Source organism: Schistocerca cancellata, chromosome 3, assembly GCF_023864275.1.
Source record: "Schistocerca cancellata isolate TAMUIC-IGC-003103 chromosome 3, iqSchCanc2.1, whole genome shotgun sequence".
NCBI classification, from domain to species: Eukaryota; Metazoa; Arthropoda; class Insecta; order Orthoptera; family Acrididae; genus Schistocerca; species Schistocerca cancellata.
The window spans coordinates 391,107,410-391,125,612 of NC_064628.1; the positions used below are offsets into that span (position 1 = coordinate 391,107,410).

The window sequence follows — 18,203 nt, forward strand, 5'->3', positions numbered from 1 at the left end:
ATTCACTTAGTTTCTTCTCTACCATTTCGTAACTAACCTCAGTGTTTGCTTCTTGTTCAGTATCAAATTTGTTTGTGAAATACACAGCTGGACAGGCACATTGTACTATTACATTTGACTCTGGTTTGTTTTTGTTGCTTTCATCAGGTGTTTTGACTAAACCAATAGCAAAAATCTGATCCTTTACAAAAAAAAAAAAATGGTTCAAATGGCTCTGAGCACTATGCGACTTAACTTCTGAGGTCATCAGTCGCCTAGAACTTAGAACTAATTAAACCTAACTAACCTAAGGACATCACACACATCCATGCCCGAGGCATGATTCGAACCTACGACCGTAGCGGTCGCTCGGCTGCAGACTGTAGCGCCCAGAACCGCGCGGCCAATCCGGCCGGCGATCCTTTACACAAAAGTGGCATTTACTGTTACCTATGTCAATAAGACAATTAACTATAAGTTTGTCATTTATAAGAAAGTTGCACTTCACTGTAAAATGTTCAATTTGTCATGGGATAAGTGTCTGATTCTTAACCACTTTAGTGTTACTGCCTGTAGCAGTCTGTACCGTTTAGTTTTGTATAGGAAATGTTGGGAATATGCCTCTCTTCTTCAGTTCACAAAAATGCATTTGACATTAGATTGGCAGTTGAACATGTACCTAAAATTAACTGTGTGTCAATGTTAAATATTTTCACCTAAATGATTGCTTGTACGCGTTCTTCCTTGACTTTAGCTACTATATCTAACTCATGCTGATACAAATCATCCTTGATTTCACCTGGTTTGTCAAACCTTCTGAAACATGTTTGTAGTTCCGCCTTGCCCCCATTCCCTGAGAGGTCAATAGCCTGGGGCTTAACTACGACCGGTTGGTGTTTTCCGCCGGCGTAGTGTGACTTAGTTCATTACCTGGAGAAATTTCAGTTAGTTGCACGTGTGAGTACTTCGCCAATTTGTGTCGTTGGCTGCTGTGCTGTTATTTTGCTACCCAACGGTCGGCTGTAAGTGCTGTACAGCGTAAGGCATGGCATTGTTGCCGCACGTCGGCCACTGCTGCGGCTGTCTGTATCTGTTCATGATCGGCATACGGCCTTGTGATGGTGAATTGCAGTTTGCTCGTGCGTTGAAATTATTCCTGTTGTCTTGAAAATTTCTTTTAAATCGTTTGTTTTTTTATGTTCCCGTTACCGCACTCGTTATCTCTGGGAACGTAAATTTGCTGTTGTGTGTTTCAAAATGTTCAAATGTGTGTGAATTCCTCAGGGACCAAACTATAGAGGTCATCGGTCCCTAAACTTACACACTACCTAAACTAAGTTAAACTAACTTATGGTAAGAACAACACACACACCCACGACCGAGGTAGGACTCGAAATCACCGGCGGGAGTGGCCGAGCAGCCCGTGACAAGACGCCTCAAATCGCGCGGCCAGCTGTGTGTTTCAATCACGTATTGCTGACTGATTTACATAATTATGTTGTTGTTGTGCCTGATTTTCTGTTCCTTCGGTACACGTATTTCTTCATACACTACGGGCCATTAAAACTGCTACACCACGAAGATGACGTGCTACATACGCGAAATTTAACCGACACGAAGAAGATGCTGTAATATCCAAGTGATTAGCTTTTCAGAGCATTCACGCAGGGTTGGCGCCGGAGGCGACACCTACAACTTGCTGACATGAGGAAAGTATCCAACCGATTTCTCATACACAAACAGCAGTTGACCGGCGTTGCCCGGTGAAACGTCGTTGTGATGCCTCGTTTAAGGAGGAGAAATGCGTACCATCACGTTTCCGACTTTGATAAAAGTCGGATTGTAGCCTATCGCGATTGCGGTTTATCGTATCGCGACACTGCTGCTCGCGTTGGTCGAGATCCAATGACTGTTAGCAGAATATGGAATCGGTTGGTTCAGGAGGGTTATACGGAACGCCGAGCTGGATCCCAACGGCCTCGTATCACTAGCAGTCGAGATGACAGGCATCTTATCCGCATGGCTGTAACGGATCGCGCAGCCACGTCTCGATCCCTGAGTCAACAGATGGTTAGCAAGACAACAACCATCTGCACGAACAGTTTGACGACGTTTGCAGCAGCATGGACTATCGGCTCAGGAGACCATGACTGCGGTTACCCTTGACGCTGCATCACAGACAGGAGCGTCTGCGATGGTGTACTCAACGACGAACCTGGGTGCAAAACATCATTTTTCGGATGAATCCAGGTGCTGTTTACAGCATCATGCTGGTCGCATCCGTGTTAGGCGACATCGCGGTAAACGCACATCGGAAGAGTGTATTCGTCATCGCCATACTGGCGTATCACCCGGCGTGATGGTATGGGGTGCCACTGGTTACACGTCTCGGCCGCCTCTTGTTCGCATTGACGGCACTTTGAACAGTGGACGTTACATTTCAGATGTGTTACGACCCGTGGCTCTACCCTTCATTCGATCACCGCGAAACCCTACATTTCAGCAGGATAATGCACGACCGCATCTAGCAGATCCTTTACGGGCCTTTCTGGATACAGAAAATGTTCGACTGCTGCCCTGACCAGCATATTCTCCAGATCTCTCACCAGTTGAAAACGTCTGGTCAATGGTGGCCGAGCAACTGGCTCGTCACAATACGCCAGTCACTACTCTTGATAACTGTGGTATCGTGTTGAAGTTGCATGGGCAGCTGTACCTGTACACGCCATGCAAGCTCTATTTGACTCAATGCCCAGGCGTATCAAGGCCGTTATTACGGCCATAGGTGGTTGTTCTGGGTACTGATTTCTCAGAATCTATGCACTCAAATTGCGTGAAAATGTAAACACACGTCAGTTCTAATATAATATATTTGTCCAACGAATACCCGTTTATCATCTGCATTTCTTCTTGGTGTAGCAGTTTTAATGGCCAGTAGTGTAGATTAAGTCGATAGAATCAAGTACTGACAAAAAATATTCAGTATCATGCCCTGGCGTTGTGACTAATTTTTCTCTAATATGCAGAGATAAACGACTTTCTAAAAATTTTAACACGTCTACCTGTGATACTGGGTTCGTCCAGTAGCGTCTCTTGTTCAGGTATTTTTCAAAGTATCCAAGTAGACTACCATATTTGCCGTCGAATGGCGCGGGGTTGAAAACCTCGTGTCTGATTCTTTCTTGCACTGCCTCAGACCAGTCCTTGTCAAAGAAAGCTCGTTCAAACTGGATATAAGTGCTGCAACATTCGGCCACTTCAGTTGCCCATAGAAGCACATCACCTTGCGTATAGCCCACGACAAATCTGATTTTCCGTGCTTCCGTCCAGTTGCGTGGAAATACATGACGGAAAGCACTGATAAACACTACTGGATTCATTTTTTTACCTTCCGCAGGAAACAGTCGATGTCTCAGCAAACCTTCGTCTGCAAAAGTAATTTCTAGACACGTGGCACTTTCGGTCGTATTTATGTTGTTGTTGTAGTTACCTGTAATTCCGGTTGGTAATTGTTCAGGTATCGGAGTTATGGGTATGTTTACTATTTGCACTCTACAACTGTCACTGGTACCTGCTGTGGGCCTCGTAACAATTTGTGGATAAATACCGACAGGTTGTGGGTTGTTCACTGTAGCCTGTGTATTATTTACATGCACAGTTCGAGATATGGTAATACTTTCTTCTAAAAGATTGCTGATCCTATTTTCCGCGGCTTGTGGGTTAATGTTTACCTTCTTAACGATTTCATTTTCTTTACTCTGAATAGCCTTTTCTGCTACATCTGTGTATAACTTGCAATCCGTTACTAACTTCTCTGCAATAATAATAACCTTATCTAACGTACCTGCTTCATCTTGACTAACGATATCACTCAGATTTTCATTAATGTTCTCTCTCTCCTTCTTAGCACATGCTGAGTCAACTTCTAATGTCGCTACCAAAAAAAATGGCTCCGAGCACTATGGGACTCAACATCTTAGGTCATAAGTCCCCTAGAACTTAGAACTACTTAAACCTACCTAACGTAAGGACATCACACACACCCATGCCCGAGGCAGGATTCGAACCTACGACCGTAGCAGTCCCGCGGTTCCGGACTGCAGCTCCAGAACCGCTAGACCACCGCGGCCGGCAATGTCGCTACCCTTAACGTTACCTCTTCTACAGTTAGAGGTACACCTTCGTAGTCTGTTTAGTCTGTTAACGACAGTGATTACCTTTTCTACTGTCGAAACCAACTAGTTTTGTGTGGCTTCAATGTTTGTGTTTGCGTCTGTGATTTTCTTTATCTGTTGTTCTACTCGATAGTGGCGGTCATTAATAGAATCTACCTTCTGTTTTACCTCCGTAATGTTACTGTTAACTTCAGAAAGTACTTCATGCTTTACGTATGATTTCATATCATTCAATTTTTCATCTGTTTCAGTGCGAAAATTTTTGGCCGAGTCATCGAATTTGTGTGAGACCGTGTTTTGCAAATCCTTGAATACTTGTTCTTGTTTCATTGCATTTAGATCTTGTGTAACAGTGTTTTGTCGCTGTTTTACCGTGTTCATATCTTGTGTCAAATTATCAATTTGGGTATTCACATCTTGTTTCATATCGCTGAGATTGGTGTTTATATTATACGAGGGCTGTGCAGAAAGTAAGTTACGATCGGTCGCGAAATGGAAACGACTACGAAAATCCGATTAAGCTTTGCAAAGATGTGTTGGGCAGTGTCTCTAGTATGACTCTAGGTAGAATTATGTCGCTCTTTTCATTCCTGAGCTCTTAGTGAGCGCGTAAAGATGTTATAGAAAATAGTGTCTCCCGCCAAGTACGAGGGCCTGGTGAGAATTTTCCCCTGAAGCTATGCAACCAACATTACATAACTGTCGTGCGATTTCTTTTTCAAGACAATTCTCAGCCTCATTCTGCAGGGGCAATGAAGATGTCCCTGCATCGTTTGGAAATGTTAGGTTACCCACAAAAAGCCCGTAATTCTCTCCCACTGAGTTTCATCTCTGCTCAAACGAACCGCTGGCTATGAAGACAACATTTTGGCACAGACAACGAGCTTTAGGCCATCACGAATGTCTGAGTCAGAACGGCGACTACGTAGAGAAGTAGCTGAAAGGTGTAGCTAACTGTTGCAAATGAAACATTTCTGATTTTCACTGTGATTTTCATTTCACGATCAATCGTAACTTACTTTCTGGACAGCCCTCGTATAATAACTGCTACAGCAGTGCGTCAGTTTTACTAACGTGGTTGCTGTCCGCTATACTTCCCAAGTTAATGTTTTGTGTTGTGACAAGTGGTGTTTGTAACATGTTATCAAGAATCATATTTGGATCGCTCTCCGACGTTTCATTCATGAGCGGTATGTCGCTCTGGTAGATGCGTGACATTGTCTCGTCAGTGGTAAACATTATGTCGTCCAGGTTATTCTGTCGTGGAGCGTCGCCATCATTTGTCACTCCTGCGACAGTCTTCTATGATCTACTTGAACCTTCTGCAGTGGGCATGCATGGCACCTGAACTCCAATTGTTAGATCTCGCAATTCTACGCCATCTTGGCTGATTGCGTTTTCGCTATCGCTATCAACAATGGGCATATACTTTTCGGCCGTGTTATATGAATATGCAAAAAATAGAAATTTCACAAAAATGTTAAAATTTCATACGCTAATTATTACAACTGATAAATGTAATGCTTGCTTTACAATTATTATAACGTGCAAACTATTGTGTAGCAATTCTTTATGTTTTACTGACAATACGTATCACACTGAAAAACTCCTGTAAATTTTTTGCCAATAAAATTCAAGGAAGAGAATAGTGAGATAAAGGTTTCTATCTACATCAAAAGAGTCGCTACCAACCCTAAGCATACAAGCAATTTGCATAGCCGTCCTACCTTTGCAGCACTGAATAAAACAGCTTACTACGGGAAATTTTACGTGACCTGGGTCCAATTCTTAGTCCTCTCAAAAATTTTCTCCTCAATTTTGCCTTTTTGCGTTACTTGCTCCCCGTCGTGATTCATGCAAACAGAAAATAGAGGCAATTAGTTTTTATAATTCATAACAATGTCATAGAAATTTCTTACTGTAACAATGATTAACAAACACCACTCACGACCGTTGCCTCTAATCCCTCGCACACAGGTCGACAGTTGTAATATAAAAAAAATTTAAATAAATATAATTGAATATGATTGCGTTATTAAAATGTCTGTGCTTATCTTACTTTTTCTTGGCGACCGGACTTCGCTTACTTTTTAGTTGAACGTGCAGGCAGCGGACTCCGGGAACACCGACACTTGTCGTAATCACGAAAATCCTCTTCCTATAATTTTCCTCTTCACTTCATTAAATAAATGCTTAATACTGTTTTTTAACATCATATTACTCATGCACACATATGATACTTCAAGATTGCAATACTTCAATCTAAAATCGCACATCCTCATCGTCCTTCTACATACGAGAGCGACAGTGTGTGTCTAAAACAAAAAGCTGTACAAAAAATGAATGAAAAAATATTTTTGTTTGTCTGCGCCTTACCGCGCATTCATAATTAACATCTTTGCTAATGCTTCTAGTCGATCGGTGTTTCAGTTTTGTTTTGTTCTTTAATAAGTAGTAACTTTGCGGCATCCTTGGGGTCTTTCATCATGTACTTATACACTAACCAGCACACAGACTCTGGTTGTTAATCCACCACGCAGATTCTGTTCATAGATGGGGTATCTCCTGGAAGCAATGCTTTAATACGCATGCGTATCTGGGCAGGTGCCAATTTCCATTGATCATCCACTGTAAATCCTTAAAATCACTTTCCCATTTCAAAAACATAATCAAGGCCTTATTGCACTTGTGGTTTAATGATTACATTCCATAAACTTCACATAATTTTTTTACCACCTACTGCATCTCTATTTCCCATGGAACTCTCCTGTTCAACTTATTACATGGTACGTGACATTGCTTTGCTGCTGTAGAAGAAGACATCTTATCATTTTTATTGCCTCTATCATATTCCATTGCGCAAGTGACTCATGTTCGTTTTTATGATACATGCAAGACAACTTCAAAACTGAAACATAATCAAATAGTAACAAGATAACAGTGCTGCAAACCACTGTCCTATCCCCAGGAAACATGGTCCCACAAACGTCTGTCCCAGGAAACACAGAACTCAGGTATTGTTTGTGTCTTTACCACTGCATCTGAGGCCTCTTACTCTGTACTCTGCACAGCACAACATGTATATGACATTTGAAAAAAAATATATATATGGTCAGCAAATTTATTATATCACCCATTAAAACTTAGTGATAACGGCATTTCAGTATATTTATTCATTCTGTAGATATTTTGGGTGGCCTGCATCTGCTGGCTAACTCCAATATATACACAGTGTGCCTGTTATAAGTGTAGATATTTTTGTATGTTGTACTTTATATGTACACACACCAGTGGTTGGCTGTTTTTCCTATGCATCAAACAGTCTGCCCACAAAAAGTCATAAACTTTACAACCTGATGTTTTCCACAGTCATGCTACACCACTAAGCGGACTATGACTTTCAGTTAAAAAAAGTAATGTTCGGAATGTAACTATGTACAAATTAATTAATTTTCAATGTGAATGTATAATGAGTCGTTCCACGTCATTGCAATCCGTCGTGCAAAATGATAAAAAAAATGGTTCAAATGGCTCTGAGCACTATGGGACTTAACTGCTGAGGTCATCAGTCCCCTAGAAATTAGAACTACTTAAACCTAACTAACCTAAGGACATCACATACATCCATGCCTGAGGCAGGATTTGAACCTGCGACCGTAGCGGTCGCGCGGTTCCAGACTGTAGCGCCTAGAACCGCTCGGCCACTCTGGCCGGCACAGAATGATCAATGGAACACATTACAAACTAACTTTTTTGCATCCATGTACCCACACTTCAGCAGTTGACCTGCCACCCAGGGAAAAGTAAGCATTATTAGTCTGATAATAATGTAAATACAGAAGTGACATTGTTCAGTACACCATCCTCAGTCACCAATACAAATTCCTGGACTTATACCCATTATACCCTGTATATGTCCTTCGATACTTGCATTCCGGAGTATCCTATGTAGAGCACAAATTTCAAATAAGATTGATGTACTGTAATTACAATAAAAGTATTTGGATTTCAAGAACATTCATGTTAATTGTGTCCCTAACGGTTTTAGTACATTGCGAAAAGACATGAAAATTTGTATATTGAAGTCACAAGGCTAAATGAATCTTGTGATATTGTTTCAGATATGGAGGCACCATCTACGGTGTTTGCCTTCTTGCTGTCTCTTGCAGTTCAGTGGCTTCTTGTGACAGCCAATCTGAGTGGTGCCCCACCTACCACCACAACGGGCCTTGCTGCTGACACCACCAGTACAATTCCATATGGCGCACCTCAAATTGGAGAGAGCCCCACGGCAGAGCAAGACAGCTTCACGGTGGATCTGGATGCACCGACCACAAATCAACAAGCCCACTCTGGAGAAGGAGGTACCTCCAACATGGCCCTATCTACCCTCACTGATATTCCATCCACTACCAGCAAAGTACAGGATGTTACAGGTGTTAACCACACCACTGTTACAGTGGATCGAGATGGCATCACGGAACGCCCTACTGCTGCCACGACAGACCTGCGCACGGTCACTACATCCCGCGGCTGTATCGCTCGTAATGCAGCTGGTGTCTCAGCAGTCCAGAGAGGCAGCAAGAGGCTGAGCGCACGCAACAAGAACCCGTCCACTGTCACCACAGAAGCCACAACGAAGCCGGAGACTCGTACTGCCCGTCCCACAAAACCAAAACCCGAACCCATCTGTCCGGCCGGCTGCAAGTGTGAGAACCTGGAGGTGCACTGCTCACGGGCCGGGCTGGTGGCCTTCCCTGAGGGGCTCGATCCACGCACCACCTACCTGGACGTGGGCCACAACCGCTTGACTGCCATTGCCGATGACGAACTGGCCGAGCTGGACCTCACCAAGCTCACCAGCCTCATCTGCGATGACAACGCCATCGAGACAGTCGGGCTGTATGCCTTCCGGGGCCTCCACGACCTGGCACTATTGCAGCTGTCTGGAAACCGCATCCGCAAACTGTCCCCATTCATCTTTGTAGGCAACAGGGACCTTCGCCACATTGACCTGACAGGTAACCCCTTGCAGCTGGAGCATGGGCCGCTGCTGATGGTGCAGCAGCTCGAGTGGCTGGACCTCGACCAGTGCAACATCACGTACCTGGCACTGGACGCGTTTCGCGACATGCGAGGCCTGCGCTACCTCAACCTGAGTGGCAACCGCTTGACCTGGCTGAGACTGTCACACTTCTCCGGGCTCAACTACCTGCGCTACATCAAGCTGAATGGCAACCCACTGGTGTGCGACTGCAGCACAAAATCCCTCTGGCGCTGGTTCAAGCAGCAGGCAGTCCACGTGGACGCCAAGTGCATTGCCCCTAACAATGGCACCACGCATCCCTGGAATTTCTTGGAGGTGCTGCACTGTGTTGATGAGACCGAATATTATCCACCATTACCATGAGAATTGTCAATGTTACAAATACTCTCTAAAAATCACAGCTCTGAACGCTGTGTTGTATTACTGTTTCCCTTACTTTACCTGCATGTTTGCCAACTTCTGTGGTGTTTTATCACTCTATCCTCAGCACAAAGCTGTTCTGAAACAAAGGATAACAAGAGATCTTGAGCCCTTAAGAACTCCCACTCTTTCAGAGATGCCACATGCAGATCTCAATATGGTTTCTTGAGTGACATTTATCGTGACTTCCAAATATGATGTCTTGTCCTGGCATCTTATCTGCAGTTTCACTCAACCAAAAACAATATTTTTTATATCTTCCATTTCCTTTCTGGGCTGTTGACCCACAAATTCATTTTCTCCTTCGTCTTTCTTCTATATGGTACCTAGGGATAACAAAACATGATGACATGGCTAAGAGAAGTAGAAAATGAACGTGAGCTAGTACATTTGACATTCATTATTACTGGAATATCCGAATGCACAGTTTGTCAGTATAGACCATATCGATAAATAAAATTGATTAATGTCAGAATTCACAAATGTTCTAAAGAATGTCAAAGATCACTTGCTTGTTTCTTAGTAGTCAAAATATGAAACTAATATGTTCATGTACAAAATGCTCATGTAAAATGTATCACCTTGACTGTAAATGAATTAAACATTTACTAGTTGTTGTACAAAGGCAAAATATTTTGTTACAAAAAAATGTTTGCAAAATTCTCCTTATGTGATCATATTGACCCTTTTACTATTTTTGAACTATTATTTCATCCAGCACTGTTCCTCTCCCAGTGCTTGAGAAAATTACAGTTGAAAAATGCTCACCTCAGTTACTTCTGCCACTCTGATATTTCCTGAGATTAACTGGTTAACAGCAGAGGTGTAACTGGTAAGAACACCTTTTGACTGCATTGCAATTATTGATGGATCTGTATACGCACTGAAGGAGGTAGCAAAAATCCATTCTTGCAGGAATACTATACTTTTGTTATAGCTACATTGTGATATCTGTTTCAGTGAGTCGGCCAGCTGAGGGCTAATCACAGTTGTTTCTCCAGCACTGTGTGCTCACTGTGTTGCATGTTTTGCAGGTACATATAGATCTTATTCGCATGTGGCTGGCAGCATGCCAGTAACACTGTCTAATGCCATCATGCCACCCTCTTCCCCATTCCCCCCAACCCTGCAAAAGTCGAGTGTCCCACAAAAAATATGAGCATCTTACGCCCAAGATTTAAGTAACAACGAACTAATTACAAAATAGTAGTAACATTTAAAAAAAGGCAGTTACCTGTTTACAAGAGATACTTGAAGTGGTTGCCATGGGCATGCAGGCATCACTGACTTCATGTGATGATGATAACAGCAACACGCTGTAATTCTGCACGCATAATGTTGCTAAGTTCTCTAGTAATTTTACGTTTAAAATCATTGTTGCCTGAGGACTGACAACATATACTTTGCTTTTTATTGTGTCCCATAAATAAGAATCACACAATGTTGAGTCTGAAGGCCCTGGGTGCCAGAGGCCTCTGCTGACTAGTCTGTCTTCAGGGAACATGTTGATGATGTGAGCCATACTTTGGCTGGATGTGTGAGCTATTGCTCCATATTGTTGGAATACTGCACCAACTTCTCTGCATATGTTAATTGTGCAAAGTAAGAATCAAAGATCTGCAGATATCTAACACTGTTTAAGGTGTGACGGACAACACACACCATACACCTATCTTCTCCGAGTGGAGAGATTCTTCATGTTCAATATGTGGGTTGTCCTGCAGCCAATATCTGACATTCTGGGAGTATACATAACCTGACAAATGAAACCAGGCCCGATCTGACATGAAGTGAAGCAAGACATCCAATTACTGTTAGTAACTGATGTTAACAGCAGTTACAATAGTGAATTTTTTTCCCCCCGGTCCTCAAATTTCAACTCTGGAACCACACTCACTTTTAATCATATCTTTCAGTACATGATGTATGTGATTCACCAACCTGCTGCAGTGATCTTACTGATTGGAGGGACTTCTTTTAATGACCATGTGAATTCTGACAGGGGCCCTCACTATCGGTTGCCTATTGCTCTCCACATTCTGAATGGGTTCTACAGCCCTCCATTTCTTGTACAGGTCTTCAATAATGGTGGTCATGGGGAGTTTCCTAGCAGCATACTTCACTTGAAACATTTTGTAACATTCCTTGATAGTGCCTGTCTTTACAAAAGAGTTCACAATATCAATTCGCTGTCTTTAGGCAAACTGTCCCATTTATTTAACAACTCAAAATTATGAGCTCCTCTTAACAACTGATACACAAACACAGAGCTGCACTGAACATTCTGATAAAATGCAGTGTAACCAACTTTTGATGCAGTATTGACATTTCACATGCAATTCAATTAGAGACGATTAACTGGTATGTGAGGAGTACATGTTTCATGTGGGAGACCCTGTATTATTCAGTCAAATCTACTACAGATTACAGGTGCTTAGCATGGTCTAAACTGTACGGGCTTACCAAGCACTCTCTTCACATGTTACCCAACAGCAAAAACACTGTCTTATGTTGCAATGGGCTAGACAATAGGGCAGTCACAAATGGCAGACCAGCTGTATCAAGACAGTGTCTTAAACCACATAGAAAAACTACCAACAGGCCAAACATACATATTAGGGCCTTCAATATAGCTCACATGTATAAAAGCCTTATCTTTACAAACAATACCTGAAATTTTACTCCTCCCTTGTAATTGTGGAATGTCATACTCTCCACATTATATTCCACAACCCACTACTCTCTCCTGTATGCATCTTTTGTCAGTTTATCACGTTCTAGTCCTTCCTAAGATTCCTAAACAACAACAACAACAACAACAACAAAAAAACTCCCACTTTCTGATCCAGTAGTACATGCAGACAACTACTTTTCTTACCATCTATTGTTTCTTCCTCACTGATCCCTCCACATTTCAAAGCCCGACTATCAATACCCTTATTTCCTATCCACTCATCAGCAGCCACTCTCCATTGCACACACATCCAAATTAGTTAAAATCCTTCCCACAAGCTCTTGAAAAACAAATTACCTCTCTTTCTTCACAACCACTTATCTTACCATTTGATTTTACCAGGAGTAGTTAACATTTCTTTAGCAGTCCATAGTCCATAGTGTGTCAAAACCCCAATATCATCACCGAAATTAAAACAAAATATGTTATTTTTACTTAGAAAATCTGAGCTAATAGTTTGGCTATAGCTATGCTACTCATAGAATCAGTCAGCAGCTTTTGTCTGTGACTCACCAGTCTAGTGAAAGTAGCAACACTTCTGTAACATAACATTTTTTTCTACATTGTACTCAGATCCTGAAATTTTGAAACAGAGGCCATTGCACAATGTATCACCTTAAGTAAAAGTCCCTGTTTAATTGTTCACTTCATATAACAACATTTTTAACTATTTTGACAAAGCAACAGAAACTTTGTCATCATTCAATGCACACACATTTAGACAGTCTGGCAATGACCACAGAGTGGATGAAACCAGTAACTGCATTTTCAAATGTTTTTGTGAATGTTGTCACAAGAAAATAAATGAAGAGAGGTAGCCACTTATTCACCACTGACAATGTCATTTTCTCAACTGGTAGCAGGTATTATGGAATCATTTTACTGTCACAGACTTCTGCTAGTTGTAAATCGATATGTAAACATTTCTTTTGTGACAGAAACTATCTTAATACACACTATTGGAAGTTTCCTGAGGGAACTCTCTGATCTCTCAAACATTATTTTGAACACCAGTTGTTTATATGTAGATCTACACTTTTGTCTTAGTTTCTAATAGTACTTTGATTCTTGCGTAGTGACAGCTTTATAGCACATATTTTGGCTCTTGTCATCTTCTTCACAAGTGGGTCTCTTCAAATTTATTTTTCTCCTTTATTACCTCTGTTGTTGACAATGCAATGTGATCACAGATTCCATTATGAAAGTGAATGGCAGCAAAGAGGATAGAGAGGCTTGTAGACTGCACTTTTAACACAGATCCATTGCCCTGAGATCCATGGCAGTTATCAGAAAAGATGTACTGTATATAACAGTGGTAGTCAACTTGGGCCCTACTGCCCAATAGTGGACATTCCAGCTTTCATAGTGAGTGGTAGGTGGTACTGGTTTTAAAAATATTTTCATTATGTTTTCGAAAAAAATTGTGTAAAGTATTTGAGAAGCAATAATTATTATACAGGGTGTTACAAAAAGGTACGGCCAAACTTTCAGGAAACATTCCTCACACACAAATAAAGAAAAGATGTTATGTGGACATGTGTCCGGAAATGCTTAATTTCCATGTTAGAGCTCATTTTAGTTTCGTCAGTATGTACTGTACTTCCTCGATTCACTGCCAGTTGGCCCAATTGAAGGAAGGTAATCTTGACTTCGGTGCTTGTGTTGACATGCAACTCATTGCTCTACAGTACTAGCATCAAGCACATCAGTACATAGCATCAACAGGTTAGTATTCATCACGAACGTGGTTTTGCAGTCAGTGCAGTGTTTAAAAATGCGGAGTTGGCAGATGCCCATTTGATGTATGGATTAGCACGGGGCAATAGCCGTGGCGCGGTACGTTTGTATTGAGACAGATTTCCAGAACGAAGGTGTCCCGACAGGAAGACGTTCGAAGCAATTGATTGGCATCTTAGGGAGCACGGAACATTCCAGCCTATTATGACTCGCAACTGGGGAAGACCTAGAACGACGAGGACACCTGCAATGGACGAGGCAATTCTTCGTGCAGTTGATGATAACCCTAATGTCAGCGTCAGAGAAGTTGCTGCTGTACAAGGTAACGTTGACCACATCACTGTATGGAGAGTGCTACGGGAGAACCAGTTGTTTCCGTACCATGTACAGCGTGTGCAGGCACTATCAGCAGTTGATTGGCCTCCACGGGTACACTTCTGCGAGTGGTTCATCCAACAATGTGTCAATCCTCATTTCAGTGCAAATGTTCTCTTTACGGATGAGGCTTCAATCCAACATGATCAAATTGTAAATTTTCACAATCAACATGTGTGGGCTGACAAGAATCCGCACGCAATTCTGCAATCACGTCATTAACACAGATATTCTGTGAACGTTTGGGCAAGCATTGTTAGTGATGTCTTGAGTGGGCCCCATGTTCTTCCACCTACGCTCAATGGAGCACGTTATGATGATTTCATACAGGATACTCTACCTGTGCTGCTAGAACATGTGCCTTTACAAGTACGACACAACATGTGGTTCATGCACGATGGAGCTCCTGCACATTTCAGTCGAAGTGTTTGTACACTTCTCAACAACAGATTCGGTGACCGATGGATTGGTAGAGGCAGACCAATTCCATGGCCTCCACGCTCTCTTGACCTCAACCCTCTTGACTTTCATTTATGGGGGCATTTGAAAGCTCTTGTCTACGCAACCCCAGTACCAAATGTAGAGACTCTTCGTGCTCGTATTGTGGATGGCTGTGATACAATACGCCATTATCCAGGGCTGCATCAGCGCATCAGGGATTCCATGCGCCGCGGGGTGGATGCGTGTATCCTCGCTAACGGAGGACGTTTTGAACATTTCCTGTAACAAAGTGTTTGAGGTCACGCTGGTACGTTCTGTTGCTGTGTGTTTCCACTCCATGATTAATGTGATTTGAAGAGAAGTAATAAAATGAACTCTAACATGGAAAGTAAGCGTTTCCGGACACATGTCCGCATAACATATTTTCTTTCTTTGTGTGTGAGGAATGTTTCCTGAAAGTTTGGCCGTACCTTTTAGTAACACCCTGTATACGTTAATTTGTTGTATCTCTGCTTCGTAAATTTTTAAATATAAAGTTACTTCTCTAACTTATAAATCACATTTAGTGTGGAACTGGTGGGTGGATAGACAATTTTATTACTAATGAAGATACAAAAGTGAGAAGTAGGAAAAAGAGGTTGACTACCCTGGAATATAATAACCTGTCTTGATTACAAATGGACTAGCTAATCTCTTGGCAGATTATTAAAGAAAAAGAAATTATCCGCATTACATATGCCTTGGAACAGTTACAACAGCCAGAAGAACAGATCTGGCATGTCAACTTATCCAATTCCCTGATATGGCCCGATTTGCCCTTCACTGCACTTTGCTTTTTCTTTCTATTATATAAGAAAAGCTGAACTTTGCTTTCACAAGTGTGTAAATCTCATGTTCTTTAAAGAGTGCTGGGGTGACAGCTACTGTATCTACTAGAAAAGAAGTGCAGCGCCAACCTAACTCTATACAGACATCACAGAAGAGTGTATGCAGAATGAATTACTCTAAACTGCTCCTGTTCAGCAGACTAGAATCATTTCTGACACTTTCAGCTGAAGCAAAAATAGAACAAATTAGCCCATGGTAAACAGCACAGGGCAGAAATCATAAGTTCCAGTAAAGGTGTCACAGGTAGTAGAAAGGTGTGTGTGTGTGTGTGTGTGTGTGTGTGTGTGTGTGTGTGTTTTACTTAAAATCTATGATGTTAGGAGGAACTATAAAATTTTGACTGCCATTAAGAACTTCATCTTGACATAATACGAAGTTTACTTTCTACTTGCCTGAATATAAAAACATTCTTATAGAACAGTGTACAGTGTATTTATTTGACAGTACAAAATTAAGTAATAACTTACCTACTGCTCATCCATGAGCAACCACAGCAAGGCAGACACATGGAAATGGGAATACAGAAATTTGAGATTTTGGTGCTATAGAGAAGCTCCATCTGGAACAAAAGAAGGTAAAAGCAAGATGATCTGATGAATGAAATGCATTAAGTCATGGTTTGAGGTGCCTAACGTTTTTCTGTGCAACCTTTCTCTACCTTTTCTAGTTTCCATTCTACTTTTTTCTTTCTAATGAATAACTATTTTTAATCTTCCTGTGAGCTTGTGATCAGCATTTATATGTTGAATGTCAGTGTGGTGAGCATAATTTGGCAGCTCTCATCATTGAACAGTACAGCTAACAATTACAAAATGGAATTCTTAGGGTGCCATTGGACATCACTTGTGATACTAACCCCTAGAGATTAGACCACAGGAGGTCACTCTAAGATCTGTTACTCACTGTTCATTGTCAACAGTCTTAAGGTAATACTACTACAGTACTACTTCAGAAAAATTACACCTTTTTCACCAGTTTGATTTGCTATATTCAAGTCAATGTTTAGCAGAAATTGCTGCTGTTGCTGTTGTAAATCTTTTATTAAAGGCACAACCGGTTTCATAATTGTGTGTATTCCCAACGGAGCCCCCAGTCTTCACCATTGCCCTCTCCCTTACCGCACAGGTACGGGCAAAGTTATTTCGTGTGCACTCTATGGAATGGGTCTTTAAATATGCTTACTCACAGTTTTAATTTTTATTTATTTCATGTGGTGCTGTTGCCTACTATGCAGCTCTATTGGTACTGGTTTTTACTCATGCCATGGCCACAAAGTAATTTGTTACTTCCCAGTTAGCGCCATGGTGGCTCCCTCCCACCACACACTGCCTCGCAACAGCCACTCTTCAAGCACGTGCATTAGCCATGCCTGTCTATCATTTGGCAATGTTCACCCCAAATCATGCATATGTTCATCAAGGAGTTCAGTATTTTAATTAATCCTTCAAATTGTGTAGATTCATTACTGAAATTCATCTTAAATAATTCCTCACAAATTGAGAATATTTGTGTCCACAGCTAAGAGACCATTATTATTCAGTTCTAAAGCTGTCAGAGAATCACTAAAGAGTCCAAAATGCAGATGCAAAAAAACTGATTACTTGTGCAAAACCATAACAACTGACAGGAAGAAAGAAAGTTTTTTCAATCTAGCATAAAATCACTTTTTCTATAAAACTACTATTCCACACACAAGTTTTCCATTAAAAACTGGTAGCTTGTAAAAAAGCACCACATTTTAGTGTACAACTGGTTACTAAGCAGTAGAAAAGTCTAATACAATAATTCCTATCAAATACACACTGAGGTGACAAAAGTCATGAGATACCCCCCTCATATCATGTTGGACCTCCTTTTGCCCGGCATAGCACAGCAACTTGACAAGGCATGGTCCCAAAAGTCACTGGAAGTACCCTGCAGAAATACTGAGCCATGCTACCTCTACAGCCATCGATAATTGAGGAAGTGTTGCCAGTGCAAGATTTTGTGTGCAAACTAACTCTCAATTATGTCCCATAAACATTTGGTGGGTGGTCAACTCATTCGCATGAATTGTCCAGAATGTTCTTCAAAACAATTGCAAACAAGTGTCTCTCGGTGACATAGCTCACTGTCATCCATAAAAAATTCCATCATTGTTTGGGAACATTAAGTCCATAAATCATTGCAAATGAACTCCAAGTAGCTGGATGTAGCCGTTTCCATTCAATAATCAGTTCAATTGGACTAGAGCACCCATTCCATTCCATTCCATGTAAAAACAGCCCACACCTTTATGGAGCCACCAGTAGCTCAAACAGTACCTTTTTGACAACTTGGTTTCATGGAGTTTGTGCCATACTCTAACCCTACCATCGACTGATGGTGATGGTGTCGTCATCGTTGTCTTCAGTCCAGAGACCAATTT

General features: G+C 41.6%; 1 protein-coding gene across 1 annotated transcript in view; it reads left to right on the forward strand.

The window, feature by feature from the left end:
* Positions 1-10,284, forward strand: part of LOC126175115 (protein slit-like) — a 98,681-nt gene extending 88,397 nt beyond the window's left edge. The window contains exons 2-3 of the mRNA XM_049921669.1: positions 8,276-8,518; positions 8,615-10,284. Coding sequence (XP_049777626.1) covers positions 8,278-8,518; positions 8,615-9,564 — 1,191 coding nt within the window. The 5' untranslated portion in view covers positions 8,276-8,277 and the 3' untranslated portion in view covers positions 9,565-10,284. The remainder of the gene's footprint in view (positions 1-8,275; positions 8,519-8,614) is intronic.
* Positions 10,285-18,203: the final 7,919 nt, after the last annotated feature.